The sequence below is a fragment of the Dendrobates tinctorius genome, unplaced genomic scaffold (assembly GCF_039654945.1).
Source record: "Dendrobates tinctorius isolate UK_male_01 unplaced genomic scaffold, ASM3965494v1 ptg000022l, whole genome shotgun sequence".
NCBI classification, from domain to species: domain Eukaryota; kingdom Metazoa; phylum Chordata; class Amphibia; order Anura; family Dendrobatidae; genus Dendrobates; species Dendrobates tinctorius.
Genome location: NW_027361690.1, coordinates 44913413 through 44941053, shown reverse-complemented (window position 1 = coordinate 44941053; position 27641 = coordinate 44913413). Strand labels below are relative to the sequence as shown.

General features: G+C 46.2%; 1 protein-coding gene across 1 annotated transcript in view; it reads left to right on the top strand.

The window, feature by feature from the left end:
- Positions 1-541: 541 nt before the first annotated feature.
- CFAP161 (cilia and flagella associated protein 161) overlaps positions 542-27641 on the top strand; it is a 46433-nt gene continuing 19333 nt past the window's right edge. Inside the window, exons 1-5 of the mRNA XM_073568661.1 lie at positions 542-741; positions 16632-16721; positions 21631-21869; positions 23371-23452; positions 24082-24240. Of these exons, the coding sequence (XP_073424762.1) occupies positions 673-741; positions 16632-16721; positions 21631-21869; positions 23371-23452; positions 24082-24240 (639 nt within the window). The 5' untranslated portion in view covers positions 542-672. The remainder of the gene's footprint in view (positions 742-16631; positions 16722-21630; positions 21870-23370; positions 23453-24081; positions 24241-27641) is intronic.

The following is a 27641-nucleotide window of genomic DNA, read 5'->3' as shown; positions in this document are numbered from 1 at the left end:
GCCTCTTGATTACATTCCAGAGGTTTTCAATGGGGTTCAGGTCTGGAGAATGGGCTGCCCATGACAGGGATTTGATGTGGTGGTCTCTTAATTTTTGACATAGCTGTATGTTTGTGCTATATAATCTGCAAAAAATAATTAAATCAAACGGCAGAGTGCGTCCATAGTTCTGACTTATAGACCCTTAAGCACTCAATGTGCCGCTGTATCCTCCCCTTGATACTGCTGGACACATTATAGAGATACGCTGGCTGGCTGTTGAGGAGGGCACTTGTCAATTTGGGATTTTGGTAATAGTATCTAATATGCATGGTTTGTAGAACACCTCATCCTTTTCCTATAAAACAGTCTCTCCAGCTGAGGATGTTCTCCTACAGGGCAATGAGGGGCCCATTCAACACCTATGTAATACTAATTCCTGCAGCTAGATGTCACTATTAACCCGCCTTTAACAATGAAATTCACTACCAGCTACTACCGCTAGACGGCAGCAGCGCCCCAGTATATTACAGACAGCTTGCCACCAGTAACATGGCGCCATGTCTCGGAATGTCGTCACGTTCCTCTACAATCTCGCGTCTTTTCCTCTGGTCCCATAGCAACATGACAGCACACTGACATTCCCATAGCAGCCGCAGTACACAGAAGATAGGAGCCAGGACTATCATCAGCATGAGCGTCCGCACCTTCAACCCCTCAGTGCGGGTCGGGAATTGGAATGAGGACGTGTCCCTGGACGAGGTGACGGACGATGAGGGGTGTAGTGTAATAATGGCCGGTAACAATATGGAGGATTAGATGTGCTGAGTACCACAGGTCCTGAGAATAATGTATGCAGCCCCAGTGCGGAGCAGTCACCTCATGATTCTGTCATCTTCATGTGAAATGGCCCAGTGTGGCATTCACGAGCCACTATTGTCTGTGGGGTGACGGGGATGCGACTGGTGTGTGTGTGTGGGGGGGTAGGTTGGCCGATGTAGAGGGTGCAGTGACTGATGTGGGGGGTTCAGTGACTGATGTGGGGGGATCAGTGACTGATGTGGGGGGTCAGTGACTGATGTGGGGGGTTCAGTGACTGATGTGGGGGGATCAGTGACTGATGTTGCAGGATCAATGACTGATGTGGGGGGATTAGTGACTGATGTGGAGGGGTTCAGTGACTGATGTGGGGGGGTCAGTGACTGATGTTGGGGGATCAGTGACTGATGTGGAGGGGTTCAGTGACTGATGTGGGGGGGTCAGTGACTGATGTGGGGGGATCAGTGACTGATGTTGCGGGATCAATGACTGATGTGGGGGGATCAGTGACTGATGTGGAGGGGTTCAGTGACTGATGTGGGGGGGTCAGTGACTGATGTGGGGGGGTCAGTGACTGATGTTGGGGGATCAGTGACTGATGTGGAGGGGTTCAGTGACTGATGTGGGGGGTTCAGTGACTGATGTGGGGGGTAAGTGACTGATGTGGGGGGGTCAGTGACTGATGTGGGGGGGTCAGTGACTGATGTTGGGGGATCAGTGACTGATGTGGAGGGGTTCAGTGACTGATGTTGGGGGATCAGTGACTGATGTGGAGGGGTTCAGTGACTGATGTGGGGGGGTCAGTGACTGATGTGGGGGGATCAGTGACTGATGTTGGGGGATCAGTGACTGATGTGGAGGGGTTCAGTGACTGATGTGGGGGGGTCAGTGACTGATGTGGGGGGGTCAGTGACTGATGTTGGGGGATCAGTGACTGATGTGGAGGGGTTCAGTGACTGATGTTGGGGGATCAGTGACTGATGTGGAGGGGTTCAGTGACTGATGTGGGGGGGTCAGTGACTGATGTGGGGGGATCAGTGACTGATGTGGGGGGATCAGTGACTGATGTTGCGGGATCAATGACTGATGTGGGGGGTTCAGTGACTGATGTGGAGGGGTTCAGTGACTGATGTGGGGGGGTCAGTGACTGATGTGGGGGGGTCAGTGACTGATGTTGGGGGATCAGTGACTGATGTGGAGGGGTTCAGTGACTGATGTGGGGGGTTCAGTGACTGATGTGGGGGGTAAGTGACTGATGTAGAAGAGAGGATGACTGATGTGGGGGGGTCAGTGACTGATGTGGGGGGTGAGTGACTAATGTGGGAGGTTCAGTGACTGATGTGGGGGGTCAGTGACTGATGTGGGGGGTTCAGTGACTGATGTGGGGGGTAAGTGACTGATGTAGAAGAGAGGATGACTGATGTGGGGGGGTTCAGTGATTGATGTGGGGGGTTCAGTGACTGATGTGGGGGGGGTGAGTGACTGATGTGGAAGAGAGGATGACTGATGTGGGGGGGTTCAGTGACTGATGTGGAGGGGTTCAGTAACTGATGTGGGGGGTAGGTTGGTCGATGTAGAGGGTGCAGTGACTGATGTGGGGGGATCAGTGACTGATGTGGGGGGTAGTTTGGCCGATGTAGAGGGTGCAGTGACTGATGTAAGTGGTGGGTGACTTATGCGGTGGGTGGATGACTGAGGTGGATGAGGTAAGGGTGGATGACTGATGTGAGGGTGACTAATGTGGGGGGTGAGTGACTAATGTGGAAGAGAGGATGACTGATGTGGTGGTTTCAGGGACTGATGTGGAGGGTTCAGTGACTGATGTGGGGGGGTCAGTGACTGATGTGGAAGAGAGGATGACTGATGTGGGGGGTAAGTGACTGATGTAGAAGAGAGGATGACTGATGTGAGGGGGTTCAGGGACTGATGTGGGGGGTTCAGTGACTGATGTGGGGGGTCAGTGACTGATGTGGAAGAGAGGATGACTGATGTGGGGGGTTCTGTGACTGATGTTGGGGGTGAGTGACTGATGTGGGGGGGTTCAGTGACTGATGTGGGGGGGTCAGTGACTGATGTGGAAGAGAGGATGACTGATGTGGGGGGGTTCAGTGACTGATGTGGGGGGTAAGTGACTGATGTAGAAGAGAGGATGACTTATGTGGGGGGGTTCAGGGACTGATGTGGAGGGTTCAGTGACTGATGTGGGGGGGTCAGTGACTGATGTGGGGGGGTCAGTGACTGATGTGGAAGAGAGGATGACTGATGTGGGGGGGTTCAGTGACTGATGTGGGGGGTTCAGTGACTGATGTGGGGGGTAAGTGACTGATGTAGAAGAGAGGATGACTGATGTGGGGGGGTTCAGGGACTGATGTGGGGGGGTTCAGGGACTGATGTGGGGGGGTTCAGTGACTGATGTGGAGGGTTCAGTGACTGATGTGGGGGGTGAGTGATTGATGTGGGGGTTCAGTGACTGATGTGGGGGGGGTCAGTGACTGATGTGGGGGGTGAGTGACTGATGTGGGGGGTTCAGTGACTGATGTGGGGGGTAAGTGACTGATGTGGAAGAGAGGATGACTGATGTGGGGGGGTTCAGTGACTGATGTGGAGGGTTCAGTGACTGATGTGGAGGGTTCAGTGACTGATGTGGGGGTCAGTGACTGATGTGGGGGGTAAGTGACTGATGTGGAAGAGAGGATGACTGATGTGGGGGGGTCAGTGACTGATGGGGGTGAGTGACTGATGTGGGGGGTTCAGTGACTGATGTGGGGGGTCAGTGACTGATGTGGGGGGTAAGTGACTGATGTGGAAGAGAGGATGACTGATGTGGGGGGGTCAGTGACTGATGTGGAGGGTTCAGTGACTGATGTGGAGGGTTCAGTGACTGATGTGGGGGGTCAGTGACTGATGTGGAAGAGAGGATGACTGATGTGGGGGGGTCAGTGACTGATGTGGAGGGTTCAGTGACTGATGTGGAGGGTTCAGTGACTGATGTGGGGGGTCAGTGACTGATGTGGGGGGTAAGTGACTGATGTGGAAGAGAGGATGACTGATGTGGGGGGGTCAGTGACTGATGTGGAGGGTTCAGTGACTGATGTGGAGGGTTCAGTGACTGATGTGGGGGGTCAGTGACTGATGTGGGGGGTAAGTGACTGATGTGGAAGAGAGGATGACTGATGTGGGGGGGTTCAGTGACTGATGTGGAGGGTTCAGTGACTGATGTGGAGGGTTCAGTGACTGATGTGGGGGGTCAGTGACTGATGTGGAAGAGAGGGTGACTGATGTGGGGGGGTTTAGTGACTGATGTGGGGGGTAAGTGACTGATGTGGAAGAGAGTATGACTGATGTGGGGGGGTTCAGTGATTGATGTGGGGGGTTCAGTGACTGATGTGGGGGGTCAGTGACTGATGTGGGGGGTCAGTGACTGAAGTGGGGGGTGAGTGACTAATGTGGAAGAGAGGATGACTGATGTGGGGGGGTTCAGTGACTGATGTGGAGGGTGAGTGACTGATGTGGGGGGTTCATTGACTGATGTGGGGGTAAGTGACTGATGTGGAAGAGAGGATAACTGATGTGGGGGGGTTCAGTGATTGATGTGGGGGGTTCAGTGACTGATGTGGGTGGGTCAGTGACTGATGTGGGGGGTCAGTGACTGATGTGGGGGGTGAGTGACTGATGTGGAAGAGAGGATGACTGATGTGGGAGGGTTCAGTGACTGATGTGGGGGGTGAGTGACTGATGTGGGGGGTTCATTGACTGATGTGGGGGGTAAGTGACTGATGTGGAAGAGAGGATGACTGATGTGGGGGGGTTCAGTGACTGATGTGGAGGGTTCAGTGACTGATGTGGGGGGTTCAGTGACTGATGTGGGGGGTCAGTGACTGATGTGGAAGAGAGGATGACTGATGTGGGGGGTTCTGTGACTGATGTTGGGGGTGAGTGACTGATGTGGGGGGTTCAGTGACTGATGTGGGGGGTCAGTGACTGATGTAGAAGAGAGGATGACTGATGTGGGGGGGTTCAGGGACTGATGTGGAGGGTTCAGTGACTGATGTGGGGGGTTCAGTGACTGATGTGGGGGGGTCAGTGACTGATGTGGAAGAGAGGATGACTGATGTGGGGGGGTTCAGTGACTGATGTGGGGGGTTCAGTGACTGATGTGGGGGGTAAGTGACTGATGTAGAAGAGAGGATGACTGATGTGGGGGGGTTCAGTGACTGATGTGGAGGGTTCAGTGACTGATGTGGGGGGTGAGTGATTGATGTGGGGGTTCAGTGACTGATGTGGGGGGGTCAGTGACTGATGTGGGGGGTGAGTGACTGATGTGGGGGGTTCAGTGACTGATGTGGGGGGTCAGTGACTGATGTGGGGGGTAAGTGACTGATGTGGAAGAGAGGATGACTGATGTGGGGGGTCAGTGACTGATGTGGAGGGTTCAGTGACTGATGTGGAGGGTTCAGTGACTGATGTGGAGGGTTCAGTGACTGATGTGGAGGGTCAGTGACTGATGTGGGGGGTAAGTGACTGATGTGGAAGAGAGGATGACTGATGGGGGGTTCAGTGACTGATGTGGAGGGTTCAGTGACTGATGTGGAGGGTTCAGTGACTGATGTGGGGGGTTCAGTGACTGATGTGGAAGAGAGGGTGACTGATGTGGGGGGGTTTAGTGACTGATGTGGGGGGTAAGTGACTGATGTGGAAGAGAGTATGACTGATGTGGGGGGGTTCAGTGATTGATGTGGGGGGTTCAGTGACTGATGTGGGGGGGTCAGTGACTGATGTGGGGGGGTCAGTGACTGAAGTGGGGGGTGAGTGACTAATGTGGAAGAGAGGATGACTGATGTGGGGGGGTTCAGTGACTGATGTGGAGGGTGAGTGACTGATGTGGGGGGTTCATTGACTGATGTGGGGGGTAAGTGACTGATGTGGAAGAGAGGATAACTGATGTGGGGGGGTTCAGTGATTGTTGTGGGTTCAGTGACTGATGTGGGGGGGTCAGTGACTGATGTGGGGGGTCAGTGACTGATGTGGGGGGTGAGTGACTAATGTGGAAGAGAGGATGACTGATGTGGGGGGGGTTCAGTGATTGATGTGGGGGGTTCAGTGACTGATGTGGGGGGGTCAGTGACTGATGTGGGGGGTCAGTGACTGATGTGGGGGGTGAGTGACTGATGTGGAAGAGAGGATGACTGATGTGGGAGGGTTCAGTGACTGATGTGGGGGGTGAGTGACTGATGTGGGGGGTTCATTGACTGATGTGGGGGGTAAGTGACTGATGTGGAAGAGAGGATGACTGATGTGGAGGGTTCAGTGACTGATGTGGAGGGTTCAGTGACTGATGTGGGGGGTTCAGTGACTGATGTGGGGGGTAAGTGACTGATGTGGAAGAGAGGATGACTGATGTGGGGGGGTTCAGTGACTGATGTGGAGGGTTCAGTGACTGATGTGGAGGGTTCAGTGACTGATGTGGGGGGTTCAGTGACTGATGTGGAAGAGAGGGTGACTGATGTGGGGGGGTTCAGTGATTGATGTGGGAGGTTCAGTGACTGATGTGGGGGGTGAGTGACTGATGTGGAGGGGTTCAGTGACTGATGTCGGGGGGTAGGTTGGCCAACGTAGAGGGTGCAGTGACTGATGCGCGGGGTGGGGTGACCAATGTGGGGTGTGGGGTGACTGATCTAAGTGGTGGGTGACTTATGCGGTGGGTGGATGACTGAGGTGGGTGATGTGGTGAATGATGTGGGGGTGGATGACTGATGTTGGGGGTGACTGACTTTTGTGGAGGTGCAGTGACTGATGGGACCCCTGGTGGTCAGATTTCATCAGGGCTATGGACAGGCAAGGCTATAACTATGCTATGACAGGTTCTCCACATATATTTGGGGATGATTTTTCTGCCAACAGGTATGGAATTGACAAAATGCAAGAGAAAATGTATTCTGCCCAGGATAGGATTTATTTTCCTGGGCACAGGCAACCTTCCACATCCTCTATGCATTAGGGCGGTGGCCCCAACATTTCTTAATAATAATAATAAATGTTATTTCTATAGCGCCGACATATTCCGCGGCACTTTACATTTCAGAGGGGACTTGTACAGACAATAGACATTACAGCATAACAATAATCACATAGATTATAACAAATACCAAGAGGAATGAGGGCCCTGCTCGCAAGCTTACAGTCTATGAGGAAAGAGGTAGACACGAAAGGTGGGTGGTAACAGTTGCCCTGATTGTTCGGACCAGCCATAATGTTAAGTGTGTAACAGTACAGACACAGAGGGCTAAAGGATGCATAAAGCATGTGGGAACATGATGCTGGGAACCTGGTTATGGTAAAACTTTTGGCTGTGCCACACAGGGATAGATTAGGTTAATGTGTTGAGGCGATAGGCCAGTCTGAATAAATGCGTTTTCAGGACACGCTTAAAATTGTGGGGATTGGGGACTAATCGTATTGACCTGGGAAGTGCATTCCAAAGAATTGGCACAGCACGTGTAAAGTCTTGGAGACGGGAGTGAGAGGTTCTGATTATTGAGGATGCTAACCTCAGGTCATCAGCAGAACGGAGGGCACAGGTAGGGTGGTATACTGAAACAAGGGAGGAGATGTAGGGTGGTGCTGAGCCATGGAGGGCTTTGTGGGTGAGGGTAATAAGTTCATACTGAATTCTGGAGTGGATGGGTAGCCAGCGTAATGACTGGCACAAGGTAGAGGCATCGGTGTAACGATTGGTGAGGAATATGATCCTGGCTGCAGTATTCAAGACAGATTGGAGAGGGGAGAGTTTGGTAAGAGGGAGACAGATTAGAAGAGAGTTACAATAGTCGAGACGAGAATGAATAAGAGAAACAGTAAGAGTTTTGCAGAGTCAAAACTAAGAAAAGGTCGAATTCTAGAAATGTTTTTGAGGTGCAGATGACAAGAGCGAGCCAGTGATCGAATGTGGGGGGCGAAGGAAAGTTCGGAGTCAAGTATGACCCCAAGACAGCGGGCATGTTGCTGGGGAGTAATAGTGGAACCACACACTGAAATGGCAATGTCGGGTATAGGTACATTTGTAGAGGGAGGAAACACAGATATAGTGAGGACATGATGTTAGACACAGCGTTTAGACAATCGCCGGTGTTTTCTAGAAAGGCTGGCAGAAAGGCTGGAGTGATGTCAGGAGAAGAAGCGTATAATTGGCTGTCATCAGCATAGAGATGGTACTGGAAACCAAATCTACTGATTGTTTGACCAATAGGGGCAGTGTACAAGGAGAAGAGGAGGGGGCCTAGAACCGATCCTTGAGGAACCCCAACAGTAAGGGGAAGGTGAGAGGAGGAGGAGCCAGCAAAAGATACAGTAAAGGAGCGGTCAGAGAGATAGGAGGAGAACCAGGAGAGAACGGTGTCCTTGAGGCCAATGGAATGGAGCATAGTGAGGAGGAGGAGCTGATGATCCACAGTGTCGAATGCTGCAGAGAGATCCAAGAGAATTAGCATGGAGTAATGACCATTTGATTTAGCTGTTAGCAGATCATTAGAGACTTTAGTGAGGGCAGTTTCAGCAGAGTGTAAAGAGCGGAAACCGGATTGTTGAGGGTCGAGAAGAGAGTTATCAAAGAGATGGCTGATAAGACGGGAGTGGACCAGGCGTTCCAGGAGTGTAGAGATGAAGGGAAGATTAGAGACAGGTCTATAGTTAGCGGCACAGTCTTGGTCGAGGGATGGTTTTTTAAGTAGTGGATGTATGACGGCATGCTTAAATGAGGAGGGAAAGATACCAGAAGAGAGAGAGGTCAAATATTTTAGTTAGGTGAGGGGTGACAGCAGGGGAAAGGGACTGGAGGAGATGTTACCATGAGAGCCACATCCAGCCCCGCACCCCACACAGTAGTGACACTCAGAGCCCACGTTACCAATAAAATGACAGCCAAAGCTTCCCCACACAATGCGCACTGAGGATGTATACCTCCTGTATAGGCAGTGTAAGTAACTATGTCCAGGGGGTCCCACCTTAATCTAATTCAATATTGACACATCAGGCATTCCCACCATACCAATGCATCCAGATTAATGCATCTCCTCTGCTGGCAGTGTGAAAAATCCAACATTTCTTATTTTTATTTTTAATATAGATTGTGACATGGGAGCAAAAAAAAATTGAAAAAAAATGCTCTAAACAAAAAGCTGATAGAAACAGTAGGTTGTTTTCTAATTTAGCCGTTTGCTATAAAAGACACGTAACATGTAGTGCATGTATCGCATTAATACACATGTGCTGGCACCATATTCATGATTTCATCAGCAGAATGATACTTTCCACCAGGCTTTAGTCCCAGCTTCCTTTGGATCTTCAAGGACATGCTGAGACGTTGTGAGTTGGAGGTGGAATGTAGAATGAACGTCTCGCACACCCGTGTGACACTTCAGGGGCATTTCCCCTTTCTCAAGCAAGAAAATTCCCCCAGAGATACTGCACAGGCATGTGAGACGCTATTTAATTGGCTGTTCACACATTGCAAATCCAAAGAACTAGGCACTGACATAGATATGAGATAGCAGGAAATGTATTTGCAATCTAAAAGTGAGTGCACAACGTTTGGGTCATTGCCTCTGACCTTCATCGGGCACACAGCACTCTCACCACTGCAGGCATCCGGGGTGCTCCTATAGCGTTATATCTCAGGTTGATCCACGGCTCTCTGCAAAATCCGTCTCTGTGCCTGTTGAAGGTCAGAGCCAGTGACCAAAACGTTGTACAATCACTGTTGGATTACAAATGCATTTCCTAATATCTCAAATCTATCAGTGCCTAGTTCTTTGGATTTACAGTATCCAAGGACTCTGACCCTATCATCCCACCATCCCATCTGGAATGCAGTGGTTTAAACGCAAATTGTTCACACATTGCAGAGTCCGTGGCAGAAAATGTCAGCTGAAAAAAATAGCTTCAACTCATCCAAGTGAAATTAGTGCAAATGAATGGAAGTGTAGGAATAGACTGACCTTGCTGCTACTAGTAACACAATTACAATCCTGCAACATAAAAGGAATCTATTTGTATGTGCATGTTGCCCTTACACACACAAGTCCAGCTATACCTTTAATGGCCTGTCACACTAAGCGATATCGCTAGCAATATCGCTATAACGTCACTGGTTTTGTGACGTTATAGCGATATTGCTAGCAATATCGCTATGTCTGATGCTTACCTCCGACCGCTCCCCCGCTGGTTATCGCTGATCGCGCGAGAACGTCCTGGACCGTTTCTCGTCGTCAGCTTCCTGGGCTTCCTGTGGCGCCGACGAGCTGGAGGACGTCAGGATCGCCTAGTGTGACAAGTTAGTAGCGACCCCTGCGATGCCGCTGGTGAGATCTGCCTGTGTGGCAGCTCTCTAGCGACCACTTAGCGATGCACCAGCAATCCTGACCGCGTCATATCACTGGTCGGGATCGCTGGTGCATCGCTAAGTGTGACAGTACCTTTACATGGCCAGTCCATTTATTTTTTACTGAGAAATCAGCATTTGAATTGATATGCAAATGAGGCTGAAGGACTATAGTAGATCTGAAGCCTCTGTCGCTCCAGCTCTATTACCCACACAACGCCACCTCCTCCTGCTTGACTGTCAGCCTCTGTGCTGTGTAACTTCAGGCAAAAGAGACATCATTCAAGCAGGAAGAGGTCGAGATGGGCGAGGAATAGAGCTGGACTTACAGAGGCTTCAGATCTACAGCCTCATTTGCCTTTCAAAGTCTGATTTCCCACTGAAGGAGAAATGGTCTGGACATGCATAGGAATTGCTGGACTTGTGTTCTAAAGAGCTACATGCAGATATAAATATTTTGGGGTGTTAAAGCCTACTGGCAGATCCCCTTTACTACGTCTCATAGCATCACTTTAAGTGCATACAATATAAAGAGTGGAAGTGGGAGCGCCATCTACATCTAGCAATGCAGATATACCTAACATTAATCACATATTACCCCTATTTTTTATGCAAAGAAAGGGTAAAAGACTATATGGAAATAAAAGAATATTTATAGTCCGCACAACCCAGACCTGCTCTTGTGTGAAAAAGGCTCAAAGAACAGTATGGGGAGCAGGCTCCACATATACCAATCATTGCCGTCGTGCTTACCATTGCATACACATAATTGCTTTTTTTTGAAGAGCAAAATTTTATGCTCTTCTTTCATGAGGATGCTAATTGCCTTTTCCAATAAAGGCTTGTTATTGATTTTACACTATGTTTTGATTCTTCTGATATATAGAGAATTCGCCATGAATTTGGTGAGAAACATCTTAGAATATGAGAATAACTGGAACACTAATAATGGAAAGAATGCAAACTATTAAAGTCACAGTTCAATTTTTATTAATGTATGATGCGAAATGTGCGCCGGGTGCAGCGGGACTCTTTTCTCTACCTTGTCTTACTCTTGGAGCCATGAAGTTATCTATTGTGGACGGATGCTATATGGCTTTGCTATAGATGGAGGTGGTCTTTTGATAGGCTTACTTTGATAAATATGTTTGTTTGCCTTACTTCCTAAATCATCCACCTGTCTCTACCTTTCTGCTACTCACAATTAGATATCTCTTTTTGGAATGTAATATACACACGTGGTCAAAATTGTTGGTACCCCTCGTTTAATGACAGAAAAACCCACAATGGTCACAGAAATAACTTGAATGTGACAAAAGTAATAATAAATCAAAAATCTATGAAAATGAACAAATGAAAGTCGGACATTGCTTTTCAACCTTGCTTGCATAGAATTTAAAACTCATGAAATAGGCCTGGACAGAAATGATGGTAACCTTAACTTAATATTTTGTTGCACAACCTTTTGAGGCAATCACTGCTATCAAACAATTCCTGTAACTGTCAATGAGACTTCTGCACCTCTTCACAGGTATTTTGGCCCACTCCTCAAGAGCAAATTGCTCCAGTTGTCTTGTGTTTGAAGGTTGCCTTTTCCAGACAGCATGTTTCAGCTCTTTCCAAAGATGCTTAATAGGATTTAGGTCAGGGCTCACAGAAGGCCACTTCAGAATAGTCCAATGTTTTCCTCTTAGTCATTCTTGGGTGTTTTTAGCTGTGTGTTTTGGGTCATTATCCTGTTGCAAGACCCATGACCTGTGACTGAGACCAAGCTTTCTGACATTGGGCAGCTATTTCTCTCTAGAATCCTTTGATAGTCTTGAGATTTCATTGTACACTGCACAGATTCTAGACACTCTGTGTCAGATGCAGCAAAGCAGCCCCAGAACATAACAGAGCCTCCTCCATGTTTCACAGTAGGGACAGTGTCCTTTTCTTGATATGCTTCATTTTTCCGTTTGTAAACATAGAGTTGATGTGCCTTGCCAAAAAGTTACATTTTTGTCTCATCTGTCCGTAGGACATTCTCCCAGAAGCTTTGTAGTTTGGCAAATTCCAGTCTGGCTTTTTTATTATTTTTTTCATCAATGGTGTCCTCCTTGGTCGTCTCCCATGAAGTCTACTTTGGTTCATACAACAACGGATGGTGTCATCTGACACTGATGCTCCTTGAGCTTGAAGTTCACCTTTAATCTATTTAGAAGTTTTTCTGGGCTCTTTTGTTACCATTCGTATTATCCATCTCTTTGATTTGTCATCAATCTTCCTCCTGCGGCCATTTCCAGGGAGGTTGGCTACAGTCCCATGGAGCTTAAATTTCTGACTAATATGTGCAACTGTAGTCACAGGAACATCAAGCTGCTTGGAGATGGTCTGACTTTCGTTTGTTTATTTTCATAGATTTTTCATTTATTATTACTTTTGTCAGATTCAAGTTATTTCTGAGACCATTGTGGGTTTTTCTGTCATTAAACGAGGGAGAACAACAATTTTGACCACGTGTGTATATTACCTATTCGACAAGGTTCCCACTATGGATTAATTTTTGCTCTTTGATGTCTCCATCTTTTATTAATTACCTGTGGTGTCTTATTCGTTCCATGTTTTTTACTATAACTGTGCTTTTGTATACATTAATAAAAATCTAAGTTTGATTTTAATGGCATGCATTCTTTCTATTATTGGTGTTCTAACGCATATAAGCCTTACTGTGTATTTTAGGTATGGTGTTTATGAGAACAACTGACCCATGTAAAGCAGCAATCCAACATCTACAGTTGTGGCCAAAAGTATTGACCCCCCTGCAATTTTGTCAGATAATACTCAGTTTCTTCCTGAAAATTATTGCAATCACAAATTCTTTGGTATTATTATCTTTATTTAATTTGTCTTAAATGGAAAAACACAAAAGAGAATGAAGCAAAAAGGAAAACATTGATTATTTCACACAAAACTCCAAAAATGGGCCAGACAAAAGTATTGGCACCCTCAGCCTAATACTTGGTTACACAACCTTTAGCCAAAATAACTGCGACCAACCGCTTCCGGTAACCATCAGTGAGTTTCTTACAATGCTCTGCTGTAATTTTAGACCATTCTTCTTTGGCAAACTGCTCCAGGTCACTGATATTAGAAGGGTGCCTTCTCCAAACTGCCATTTTTAGATCTCTCCACAGGTGTTCTATGGGATTCAGGTCTGGACTCATTGCTGGCCACCTTAGAAGTCTCCAGTGCTTTCTCTCAAACCATTTTCTAGTGCTTTTTGAAGTGTGTTTTGGGTCATTGTCCTGCTGGAAGACCCATGACCTCTGAGGGAGACCCAGCTTTCTCACACTGGGCCCTACATTATGCTGCAAAATTTGTTGGTAGTCTTCAGACTTCATAATGCCATGCACACGGTCAAGTTGTCCAGTTCCAGAGGCAGCAAAGCAACCCCAAAACATCAGGGAACCTCCGCCATGTTTGACTGTAAGGACCATGTTTTTTTCTTTGAATGCCTCTTTTTTTCTCCTGTAAACTCTATGTTGATATCTTTGCCCAAAAAGCTCTACTTTTGTCTCATCTGACCAGAGAACATTCTTCCAAAACGTTTTAGGCTTTTTCAGGTAAGTTTTGGCAAACTCCAGCCTGGCTTTTTTTATGTCTCGGGGTAAGAAGTGGGGTCTTCCTTGGTCTCCTACCATACAGTCCCTTTTCATTCAGATGCCGACGGATAGTACGGGTTGACACTGTTGTACCCTCGGACTGCAGGGCAGCTTGAACTTGTTTGGATGTTAGTCGAGGTTTTTATCCAACATCCGCACAATCTTGCGTTGAAATCTCTTGTCAATTTTTCTTTTCCGTCCACATCTAGGGAGGTTAGCCACAGTGCCATGGGCTTTAAACTTCTTGATGACACTGCGCACGGTAGACACAGGAACATTCAGGTCTTTGGAGATGGACTTGTAGCCTTGAAATTGCTCATGCTTCCTCACAATTTGGTTTCTCAAGTCCTCAGACAGTTCTTTGGTCTTCTTTCTTTTCTCCATGCTCAATGTGGTACACACAAGGACACAGGACAGAGGTTGAGTCAACTTTAATCCATGTCAACTGGCTGCAAGTGTGATTTAGTTATTGCCAACACCTGTTAGGTGCCACAGGTAAGTTACAGGTGCTGTTAATTACACAAATTAGAGAAGCATCACATGATTTTTCGAACAGTGCCAATACTTTTGTCCACCCTCTTTTTTATGTTTGGTGTGGAATTATATCCAATTTGGCTTTAGGACAAATCTTTTTGTGTTTTTTCATTTAAGACACATTAAATGAAGATAATAATAACAAAGAATTTGTGTTTGCAATAATTTTCAGGAAGAAACTGAGTATTATCTGACAAAATTGCAGGGGTGTCAATACTTTTGGCCACAACTGTATCCTAATGGCTGCTGCCTGATTAGAAGAACCACTTGGTCGAAGCATTTATATAAAAACCAGTTGTCTGTGACACCATTCAGAATAGTATTGAGCGTCCCTAATCTCGCTTTTTTTCCTCTCTATTGCAGAGTTCTTTGTCATCTTCATACTCCTACATAGGAACAGCACCACTGAAAGTTTTATAAATTACCGTATTTTTTGGACTATAAGACACACCCCAAATTTTGGGGTGGAAAATAGCAAAAAAAGGATTTTTTTAAGATGGGGGTCGGTCTTATCGTCCGAATTTATGGTATCATACCTGAGGGCCGGCGGTGGTAAAGGGGGGGTCACAGGAGGCATTGTCCCTTCCTCAGGATGCCGGTGGTGGCAGAAGTGGGGCAATGCTGCAGTCCCAGTGTATCCCAGTGTTGCGATGCTGCGGGTCCAGTGTCAGTGGTGACGCAGAGCAGAGTGGGTTGCATGGAGCAGGGTCCCTTCCTCAGGATGCCGGTGGCGGAAATGTGGCGATACTGTGGCCTGGTGTCCATGGTGAGCAGAGCCAAGTGCATCATTGATTTCTCGGTGGCCATTTTCCTGAAGCCGAGGGCTGCTGAGATCTCAATCTGCGCACACTCGGCCTCTGGCGGCCATTTTCCTTAAGCCCACAGCCTCAGGAAAATGGAGAGCGAGAGGCCCAGCTGAGATCTCAATCCGCGTACGCACCGCCTTCGGCAGTCCACGGCTTCAGGAAGATGGCTGCAGGGAAACCAATGATGCACTCTGTACTGCTGACCGCTGACACCAAGCTTCAGCATCGCCACACTTCTGCCTCCGCCGGTTTCCTGAGGAAGGGATGCTGCTACACCACTGCCGCAACCCCCCCGTAAGCCTGCATTCCAACTATAAGGCGCACCCCCCATTTTCCTCCCAAATTTTGAGGGGAAAATGTGCATCTGAAAAATACGGTACAGTATATGCAATATTTTGGACCTCTTTGTTCCATTTATTGTAACATTGTTGCAGTTCCTTTTTTGTGTGCTTTTATTGAGATTACTCTGGAACATTAAATAGGAGGTAACATGGACCCTCACAGACTACACTATATAGAGGGCCTCCTCAAATAAACTATGTATTGTCATATATGTTTTCTTTATAAAGCCCTAAGGCCTGTTTCATACCTCTGTCGGCGGTCAGTTGAAATCCGCCAAAGGTTGAAACGAACTGATCCGTGACGGTCGGATGTCAGCGGAGTATGCTGTATGAAGGATCCATGGGAGAAGCGAAGTGGCGTAATTTAAAGTGACCACGGCGGCCGCGATTTGGAGCGAGATCACGGGGCCGCGATTTGGAGTGAGATCGCCGGGCCGCGATTTGGAGCGAGATCACGGGGCCGCGATTAGGAGCGAGAATATCGGTCGGCCGCGATTTGGAGCGACATCGCGGGGCCACGATTTGGAGCGACATCGCGGGGCCACAGGTTGGAGCGAGATCGTGAGTCGGAGCCAGATCGGAGGAGAGAGAGAGAGCGAGAGATTTTAGCGGCTCCCGGAATGGCATTTATGGGTTAATGCTCAAAATAGCGGACCGTCAAAGACAAAAAACGTTGCAGGGTCCGTCTCATCCGCCTGGGAGCCGCTAAAATCTTGGCAGATCCGTTAAAAAATGGGTGGGACGGACGACTGTCAGTCAAGATCCGCCAATAATGTAAGTCTGTGGGGGAAAAAAACGGATCCGCCCCTTTTTTGGTGGATCCGTTTTTTAAAAAAATTTGCTGATTTTGACTGACGGGAAAAAACTGAAGTGTGAAACAGGCCTAAGCATTCATCCTGACTGGCCAGTGTCACTGTTTCCTGTGCATATACGCTCATTTAGATCCCAATTATGGACCATCCCACATGACTGATACCCCTGTAGCTGCAATCTCAAACTTCTATAATGTTAGACTAAATATAAAGAGAGTTACCTCATATCAGTGCTGAAGACTACTATATGTGCTCACATTTTAGGCGATGTCTGACAAATAATGACAGCTATTAATTGTGTTATTGTTTTTTTCATGTAGGATCTTTTAAAAGATTTCTTAGAAAAAAGAGAAAAAGGAGAACTCCTAATACAAAAGTCAAGCAATCTTAAGAAAAATCTTTTAAAAAAGGTAATAAAAAAAAATGGATATAAATCATGTTTATATATTTGCTATAAATTATTAGGCTCCATTCACACCAGACGTGAAATGTAAAGGAAAAGCCTAGTGGAAACATTCCATGTCTTCCATGATAGGGCTCATATTTGGATTACATTATTATTAAAGAAGCAGTCCCATCAAAAATTGTTATCCTTTTATTATATTGCAATCATCCTATTACATAGCACTGTGTACTTACAATTGCTCATTTTACCTTTCTACCCAGTTAAAGCTGGTTTCACATTTGCGTTTTTTAGCGCTGGAAAAAAACGCACACCTGCGCATGCGTTTTTTCCCCTATATTTAACATGGGTGCGCATACCTGCGCACTGGTCAGCGCATGTATGCGATTTTCATGCGCTGCGTTTTTTTGGGGTGTGCGTTGGGATTTTCCAGACGCAGCATGTTGCATTTTTTGGCCCTGCAAAAAAGCGCATGCGCACATATGCGCACGTTTTGCGCTAAAAATGGCCATTATAGCCTATGGATGCGCATATGTGCGCACTGGCATGCTCATGTATGCGTTTTTTTGCATATGCGTTTTTTTTTTTAAACCATGGAATTTAGGGGTTTGGGTTAGAGTTAGGGTTAGTTAAGGGGGTTTAGGGTTAGGGTTATGGTCAGGGTCAGGGTTAGGGTTAGGGTCAGGGTTAGGGTTAAGTATGGTTTTGTTAAGGATTAGGGTCATGGTTAGGGTCAGGATTAGGGTTAAGTATGGTTTTGTTAAGGGTTAGGGTCAGGGTTAGGGTTAGGGTCAGGGTTAGGGTCAGGATTAGGGTTAAGTATGGTTTTGTTAAGGGTTAGGGTCAGGGTTAGGGTTAGGGTCAGGGTTAGGGTCAGGGTTAGGGTCAGGATTAGGGTTAAGTATGGTTTTGTTAAGGATTAGGGTCAGGGTTAGGGTCAGGATTAGGGTTAAGTATGGTTTTGTTAAGGGTTAGGGTCAGGGTTAGGGTTAGGGTCAGGGTTAGGGTCAGGGTTAGGGTCAGGATTAGGGTTAAGTATGGTTTTGTTAAGGGTTAGGGTCAGGGTTAGGGTTAGGGTTAGGGTCAGGGTTAGGGTCAGGATTAGGGTTAAGTATGGTTTGGTTAAGGGTTAGGGTCAGGGTTAGGGTTAGGGTCAGGGTTAGGGTTAAGTATGGTTTTGTTAAGGGTTAGGGTCAGGGTTAGGGTTAGGGTTAGGGTCAGGGTTAGGGTTAGGGTCAGGGTTAGGGTTAGGGTTAGGGTCAGGGTTAGGGTTAGGGTTAGTTAGGGTTTAGGGTTTGGGTTAGGGTTAAGTATGATTTGGTTAAGGGTTAGGGTCAGGGTTAGGGTTAGGGTCAGGGTTAGGGTTAGGGTCAGGGTTAGGGTTAGTAAAGTCATGGTTTGGGTAGTGTGAGGGGCCACCTAAAAATGTTGGAAAAAAACGCAAACGCGGTAAAAACGCGCTAAAAACGCATACAAACGCATAAAAACGCTGCGTTTTTTTCATGCATGCTCATAAAAATGCTTGAAAAAAACGCAGCAGTTGTATGCTTATGTATGCGTTTTTTCAATGCGTTTTTTTGCGGGAAAAACGCGCTGCAAAAAAAAGCAAGTGTGAAACTAGCCTAATTCTCTTTTCCATTAGGTCTATGACATCACATAATAACTGGCTAGCTGAATCCTTCTAAGCTCTATGTAGAAACAGGAGGTCAGTTTACCCTGTATGACTCATAAGTCACTGCAAAAGTCCCTGGCAGGTAGAGAGGCGAAGCAGCTGCGTCAGAAATTGAAGAGGGGAATGATTTCTGCAGGGACAAGGGACTTCCTGTTTCTACATAGAGGCAAACAAAATCTTTGGAACAGTATACATATTTACGAGGCGGCCTTAGGCCATAATACCCAATCCACCACATGCACTAGCCATGGAAAAACTCCCAATGATATTGTATACAAATGAAAACCTGGAGTACTGAATCCACCTCAAAAAGTAAAATCAAAATAGTTTTATTAATCTCATAAATATGAGACACCAAGACAACATGTATTAAACAAAGTCATATCATTATAGAGTTAATTTGGACAAGGATAAAGGTGCAGCAAAAATACGTACAGCAAAGCAGCACAACCCAGCAGGGAAAAGTGACAAATTATATACAGACTAGTAAAGTGACAGTGCTTAGATTACGGTATATCCAGCGTCATATATCATGAAGAAAGGTCACCCGTGTAGCTATTTTAATTAAGGCAGATATAGTGAGTAATCTAGCATAGTAGCAATCATATCCCTATAATGGCCCACACAAAGGATCCCATAATTTCAACATTTCTTGAGATCTCAGCCCCCTGACGAAGCCTACGCGAAATGCGCTTAGGGGCCTCCCGTGAGGCGTGCAGCGCATCCATGGGTAAGAAATGTTGGGCCATTAGAGGGATATGATTGCTACTATGCTAGATTACTGGAACTTGAAACTCAAAAATTGCAGTGAATGAGGCGCTATTTTTAATTGTCAATCCTTATAGTTGTTAACGTTTCGGTCCTGTAATTGGACCTTCATCAGAAATGATTGCCGTTTGCTGTTCACTTAAGATCCGCAAGGTACAGCTCTATTGAAAAGGCGACATACGTCGCTATGGAGTGGCCACTTGGGCAATTTGTCTCTTTACCAGGAGTGTTGTATATCTTCCTAGTACATTATGTTCCCACTATGAATATTTGGTGAGTTTTTCATGTTCCAGATTTTCTGCACCTATTAGGCAAGTTATTTGCATGTTTTTACATGCGTTTTTATTCTGTTTTTGATTTTGCGGTTTTTTGTCTCTTTTTGATGTGTCATGTTTTACATAAAGCTGCTTTGGTTTTGATACTTCCCGGTGTTTGGGGTTGACAAAACTTTATTGATACAGTCAAAATGTGGATTACATGTGTTTTAGTGTGAATTACATACAAAACGCACTAAAATGCATATACATTTTTTACCTTCCGATTTTCCGCATCTAATACAAGACTATGAGGAAAATCTGCACATAAAACTCAGAGTAACTGCAAAATAAATTTGCAATGTGGATTTAAAACCCGCACAGCAGATCAGTTTATGCTGAGTAAAAAAAAAAAGGAAAAAGGCGCAGTGGTCAATAAGATTTGCTGGAACTGTTAGATGCTGCAGAGAAAATATGCGGCGTCAGTAACTCATTGTGGGAACTTATCATTACTTTTCTGTAATTCTGTGTTGCCAGCTACAGATTAAGCACATAGTTAATTATGGAGAGCCATTTTTTCCAGTGAATTATGTACTTAATGCCTTTGGCCATTTTCACACCTTCAATATTTTACCTAAGTATTTGCCAAAACCCGGAGTGCAACAATCAAAGGAAAATTATAATAGAATAATAATAATAATCTTTATTTATATAGCGCCAACATATTCCGCAGCGCTTTACAGTTGAACAGTTTCAAACACAACAGTCATAAGTAACAACGTTAACAATACAATAATTAAAGTGAAATAAGACGACCCTGCTCGTGGGAGCTTACAATCTACAATGAGGTGGGGGAGATACAAAGCACAGGTTTGTATTTACAATGATGTATTTACAATGATGGTCCAGCCATCTTCAGGGGGTGGGGGTTAGATGGAGATAGTGAATGGGCTACACACACACACACAAACATAACATGACTTTGATTACTGAATGTGATAGGCCGCTCTGAACAAATGTGTTTTGAGCGAGAGCCTAAAACTATGCAAATTGTGGATGGTCCTAATATCTTGGGGTAGAGCATTCCAGAGAATTGGCGCAGCACGGGAGAAGTCTTGGAGTCGGGAGTGGGAGGTACGGATTAGGGCAGAGGTTAGTCGAAAGTCATTTGCAGAGCGCAGCGGTCGGTTAGGCCGATAGACAGAAATGAGGGAGGAGATGTAAGGGGGTGCCGCACTGTGGAGAGCTTTGTGGGTGAGAACAAGTACTTTGAATTGTACCCTGTAATGAATTGACAGCCAGTGTAATGACTGGCGAAGAGCGGACGCGTCTGAGTAACGATTAGCCAGATGGACAACCCTGGCTGCTGCATTAAGGATAGACTGGAGAGGGGAGAGTCGAGTGAGAGGGAGGCCAATTAATAGAGCACCATGCCTGCAATTTCACCCACTCCTAGTTTTAGATTACAAATACTGAGGTAAATAACTCACCAAATACTCAACATGTGAACGTGGCCTAACAAATGAAATAATAATAAATACACTGATGCCACATGCACACGTTCAGTATTTGGTGAGTTTTTTACCTCAGTATCTGTAAGCCAAAACCAGGAGGCAGTGCCAGGTATTGATGTGCGAGACTCGTCCAAGTTTCTCACAAGTCTGACCCCGGCCTTAGAAGCATGAGTGCTGCGGACAAGCCGCGTCTAATAAGTAACTAGATGGACAATGTCTGTTGTTTTTCATTGTCTTTTCCGTTCCTTTTCTGTTTTTTAGCCGATTATAATTAATAGTCGTCTACTTCCCGAAAAGGAAAGCTTTGCCTGATATGTAGATAAAGCCCAATATTAGCCAATTATCCTCCATTTGTCATTCAAGGTATGAACAAGATTGACTTTGGTCTTTGTTAAAAACATCTGTTATTTTGACCTCCTCGTATATGATTTTTTTAATGTAGAGTTATGAAAAAAATGCCCAAACATTACACCTAAATTATAAAGGTAATTTTCTTAAGACATGCTTGGCCACCTGTCTTTAAAGCAGTAGATGAGGTTGGCCAAAACTGGCATAAAAATAGCAAAAGCTGCTACAGGTTGCACAGAATAGGGATAAATCACATTACTATGCACATTATATATGTGAAATGCCGGTGATTACATTTTAGCTATGTCTCATGCTTCTGGTCTCCTGATTTCATCATGAATTTCTCTCCCAATACATCAGGCAGAGCTTTCCGTTTCTAATGACAGACTGCTTCATTTTGGAGATGTGGTCATGCTACTTAATCCAGAAAACAGCGAGCAGTCGCTCAGTAATCCATCTCCAGTACACGGTAACTATACTCTCACCGTAAACCCAGAAGAAAGTGCCATCCATGAGAGGAGCCACCTGAGGGCACCGTGCGGAGTAAGTGCTAGCGGAAATGTGAAACCCTGCGGCAGGAATGCTTTCATTATCACAAGGTATGCATATTTCTAATTTACTTTAATTATGACCTACTTGTATCTTTTCACTTGTACATAACTACTTATTGTCAGGCTTGACATTGTACAGGAGGGACTATTGGGTTTTATTGAGGTTGTATACACAGCCAGTGCTATCTGTATACATATAGTAGAGAAACGTATGGGCATGTTTCCACGGGCTGCATTACATCCGGATTAGCTGCGGATTGAACGCTGCGTACAGCCACAGCGTTCAATCTGCAGCGTCCAGATATTACAGCATATTGGAGGGGATTTTATGAAATCCCGTCTCCACTATGCTTGCGAACACGCATCCAGTGGTCCTGCGATTCCGGACATGCAGTGCGTCTTTTTAGACAGCCGCATGTCTGTTTACCTTGCGGCGACGCTCAGTCTCCACAAGGTAAATAACACAGTTCTATGTATAGGGTACAGCGATTCCGGATGTGTTCAGTGAACACATCCAGAATCACCGCACGGCGGCGCTTTGGGCGGAGTGGGGTTTCCGCTCCGTCCAAAGCGCTGACAATCCGGACCATGGAGACTTACCCTAAAGGGTTATTCCCATCTCCAAGATCCTATCCCATAATGTAGTAGGTGTAATAATAATAATAATAATATTAGCAAATGCCTCAAATTAAAAATGTAGTATAGATTTGCTATGCCACTTACCCATGTGCAGGGTATCGTGGTAGCTTAGATATCCATGGTTACGACCACTAACAACTAACTAACTGTCACGATATGAGTGGCTTTGACCATGGATACCTAAGCTACTGCTGTGCCCTGTACATGGGGTAAGCAACATAGCGAATCAGAAGAACTATACTACATTGCTAATTGGAGGTATTTTCAAATATCATTAGTATTACACCCATTACATTTTGGGATAAGATCTTGGAGATGAGAATACCCCTTTAAGTTCATGGACCTCGCTCGGTGTAGAATCTCCAACATTCCTCTAATTATCACATGTCTTAAATCAAAGGGACCTTTTAGGCTCCATAAGCCCCTGGGCCAAGGAGTGACTGCAACCCCTGCACCCACTGTAGTGACGCCTGCATGTAGTATACATGATAATAAATAAAGGCTACAGATACGGAGTCTTGTAGTGTATAATTTGAGTATTGTACTTATTAGGCCCTGGACTACAAGCAGACAGATCTTACCATTGTAGGGCAGAGTAGGACCAGAGAAGACTGCAGCTGCAGTTTTACCCTCAATATTTCTCGGTGTTGCCAGAGAGAGTCGCTCAGTCCTGAGTCCCGTGGTACAATTGCCTTGTTTGTTGCCCTTCATATCTTGCCCTGTCTGTGCCAGCTGCTTGCTTGGTTCTTCTTTAGTGTATCAGCCAGTAGGCAAATGTTATCTCTTCTTATCCGTAATTACTCGTGTCATGTACATTATCCAGTAAAAGCGATGCTCCCTCTAAAAGTACTCTAAAGTTTATCATCGTGTTCTGTAATGTGGCTGAGTACATATTTGTATTGTGTGACAGTGTCGATGGTAGTGAAAATGGAGAGCCTTTGTGCTATGGACAGAATTTTGCCTTGAGGACAGCAGAAGAATTCATGGGCCATGTAAGTGATTCCAGTGATATCTGATGTCGTCTTAGTCCTGCTGGATCAATAATAATGTAATAAATCATCATATATTGCATTATTGTATCAGTACACATTTGTAATATGGTATACACTATTAAATTGATCATTTAGACCTAATGAAGCTGTTGTGCTTACTTTGAAAATTTAGGTTTCAATAGCTGTATAATCCTTTGTCAACATTTTCCCTAACAACTGTTAGAATAAATGACTCCTGCTTATCAGTATCTAACAGCCAATTTTATACTTTTATTTTCAGAGTAAGTATAACAGCCTCATCAGGTCTTAAATCTATTTCATAATATCTGCAATTTGTATTGTGAAATCTGTTGACAGATCTTCCTTACATCATTAAGGGACAAGCTATATAGCCACTAATACAGCTGCCACGGGTTTTCACCTGACTTTCTTGCATATCTTTCTAGCAGTATATATCACTGTACATCTAAGATCCCACCACTATCCTGCCATTTTTACACTGTGCATGGTGAGGGAGATTGTTCTGGTAATCTTCAGTGAATTAAATAATGTACATTATATATTAGCAGAGGATCACAATGAATCATTTGTGTCCACCTATTAGTAATCCACAATGTTTTTTTTGCCAGTTATATCTGACAAGTGACCGTAAATCCTTTGTGAAGAGCAGTAAGAAGTCTTATTTGCAAGATGTCAGTCTGACGGACCAACACTCATATGAGACCTGCTGGCAGGTTGTGTACTTGGACCCGCAGCTCAGACTAGAACACGAAGGACTGCCTGCTCCGGTATGTGTACAAATCCTCATATATATTTGTTCCCACACTACATCAGGATATGCCAAATCATTGGCATGTGGCCACTTTAGTAACCAACAGCACCGTTGTGCCACATAACACCCTTGTTTTTTATTTGCAAGGTGAGCTGTAACTCACTTTGATCATTAAAAATCACCAGAAGAGGGCGCACTATAGTCATGAAATTAAAATATCTACCACATTCCAGATGAATGTAATTAATATTATAATAGTTTTTATGAGCAGCAGGTATATTTTAGCAGTTAAATTATTGTTTTATTTTGGAGTCATAGGGTAAATTCGCATTAGGCAGATTTATCACACCAATTTCGGCATCTGCCACATTCAGCTGAATGAAGCTTGCAGAAATCCATGTCTGTTGCAGAAACAACCCCATGCACATGTGTAGGACGGATTTTCAGTTGCCGAGAATTTGACATCACAGATAAGGTCCCCGTAATAATTTGATAAAATTACCTTAACCTATCGCTTTCTGCAGGATCGGTCTACCATTTGGGGTGTATGGGGACTTCTTAACTGTCCCCCAATAGATTATTTCGGGTAACAAGTGGATTTAGTGTTGGGATTAAATCTCCCGATCCTTTTGTTCAATGTGGCGATGAGCCTCTGCCTGATGATTCTGGCAGCAGGTCTCTTATAGAGCAAATAGGAGCCCTCGTCTGAGTCGGTAGAGATACCTTTCATTCGAACAAGCGTTTATCTGGCCAACAGCTCTCTAATGCCTATGGCCAGGTCAGGTTTAGAGTATTACTATTCCTTTTATATCATTTTCTTTCTTTAATGTTCTGGGTGCTGTGGTACAGTAAAGGGTGTTTTACTGGGTGGAAGATATATTTCTCCTAGCAGATTAATGTTTGGCCGGGTTTTTCCTTAAAGACGGGACCTGTGATGATGTCGGGGTCACGTGATCAGCCCATGTGATGTCTACCTCACTGGTGGGAGGGGTGAGGCCCTATGTAATGGAGGTTGGTGATTGCCACAGTGTGAGTGTGTTTCTAGAAGCTACAGGAACTTGTTAGGACTCAGCCTGGAACTTGTATATAGGATTCCCGTGCTGCAGGACTATCGCAGCAAGACTCGGAAGAACCCTGGGAATGGCACCTGGCGGATGCCGCAGGACCTGGCAGCCGCTTAGTTACGCCCGTCCCGTGCAAAGGGTGAGTCTGGGACCAGTGGTTCTCCAAACTGGAGTATGTGTTTGCTTTGGCTTCTGTTTTTGTTAAGCTGCTGGTTACTGAGTGACATTAAAACCTCTGAAATTGGACTTTATGCCTGTGTGTTGCCTCGTTACTGCCGCCCAGCTATTGCTTACCAGAGCGAATCCCTACAGTTGGTGGACTGAATGCGGGTAGAGGCAGTGAGGCCAGGCTGTTTTTGCTTTTGATCGGTACCCCAGCCTATGTCTTGGGTGAAACGAGTGGCAGAGATCCAGGCGGGGAACTTTCCAGAAATGGAGGCCACGGTCAAAACGCTCATAGAGGCCATGCGACAGCAGCAGCAGGCTATGCAGCAGCAGGCTATGCAGCAGCAGGCTATGCAGCAGCAGGCTACACAGCAGCAGGCTATGCAGCAGCAACAGGAGGCCATGCGGCAGCAGCAACAGGAGGCCATGCGACAGCAGGCTATGCAGCAGCAGGCTATGCAGAAGCAGCAGGAAACCAATCAGCTGTTGATACAGCATATCACGGCAGCGCAGACAAAAGGAGCTGACCGGGGAATCCATGAGGTCCGGAAAGCGGTTCGTATAGCGATTCCCAAGATGGAGAAATCGGACGATGTGGAGGCGTATGTGGAGATGTTCGAAGGAGTTGCTGAGAGAGAGAAGCTACCCCGGGAGCATTGGGCGGATGTCCTCGCTCCGTTTCTGACCCCAGGACCTTTGAAGGCGTATCAGGACCTACCCCCCGAGCAAAGGGCGGACTATACAGTATACAGTCGTCAAGGGTGAGATACTGGCTCGTCTTGGGGTACATGTGTTAGTGCGGGCCCAGCAGGTACACCAGTGGGAGTTTACCCACTCCAGGCCGGCCCGGTCCCAGTATTACGACCTGTTGCACCTGTTACAAAAGTGGTTGCAGCCTGAGGTGTTGTCCCCCACGGCCATGTTGGACCACATAGTGACTGATAAATTTTGGAGGGCTTTGCCCCACTCCCTCCAGACATGGGTCGGTCAGGCATCCCCTACTAATGCCATGCAGATGATAGACCTCATAGAAAGGTATGGGGCTACCAAAGAGTTACAGGGAGGGACCCCTCGAAGGGTAACAGGAAGGTTCCCTAAGTCCCCGCCCCTGGTTCAGCGAGCGGAGCCCAGGAAGGCCGCTCAGGACTTATCTGGGGAAGTAAGGAGCCCAATAATCTGCTGGCGGTGCCAGGAACCAGGTCATATGAGAGCTGATTGCCCACACCTGACTGAGCCCATGGACACCAATTTTGGGTACCGCCAGTCCCACTATGCAGAACCGATGTGTGCAATGGGTACCCCGAAAGGTCCCAATATGGAACATTTGTGTCGGGTTGAAGTAGAGGGCAACCCGGCTGTGGCCCTGTTGGACTCAGGGAGTCTTGTAACCCTGGTACGAGCCAGCTGGATACACACCAGCGAGTATACGGGTCGGAAAATTGGGGTGTTGTGTATACATGGAGACTTAAAAGACTATCCCACCGCACTAGTGGTAATCAGCATGCCAGCAGGGAGGCGGTGCCACGAGGTGGGGGTGGTGACTAATTTACATTATGAAGTGATAATTGGAAGAGACTTTCCATTGTTTTCTGTGCTGTGGCCGTCTGTTGTCCTGTCCACTGAGCAACTGCCGGCACCAGAGGCAACCAGGTTACATTCTCCAGAAGGGGGGCATGAACCTGGTGGCCCAGAGGAAGAAGTGCTGGCGGTAGGAATAACCTTCCCTTCGGTGGAGGAGGGGGAGAGTTCTCCCATAGAAGTATTGGCTGGAGAGGTGGAAGACTTGCCGCTGGGACCCGAGTTGTCAGACTTGAATGTATCAAGTGATAATTTTGGTACAGCGCAACTCCGAGACCTCACTTTAGCTAGGGCCAGAGAAAATGTACTGTTTGTCAATGGGGAACCCCAACAACCTGGGGCAGATACGGTGTTTCCACACTTTGAGTTGAATCAGGATTTGTTGTACCGGGTGGAGAAAATACGTGGGGAAATGGTAGAACAGTTACTGGTACCTCAGACATATCGAAGGCTGGTAATGGATTTAGCGCATGCGCATGTACTTGGGGGGCATTTGGGCCAAAAGAAGACCCTCGACCGAATTCTGCAGCGATTTTACTGGCCAGGGGTTCATGAAGAAGTTAAACTGTACTGTAGTTCCTGTCCAGTATGCCAGGTAACCAGTCCCCAG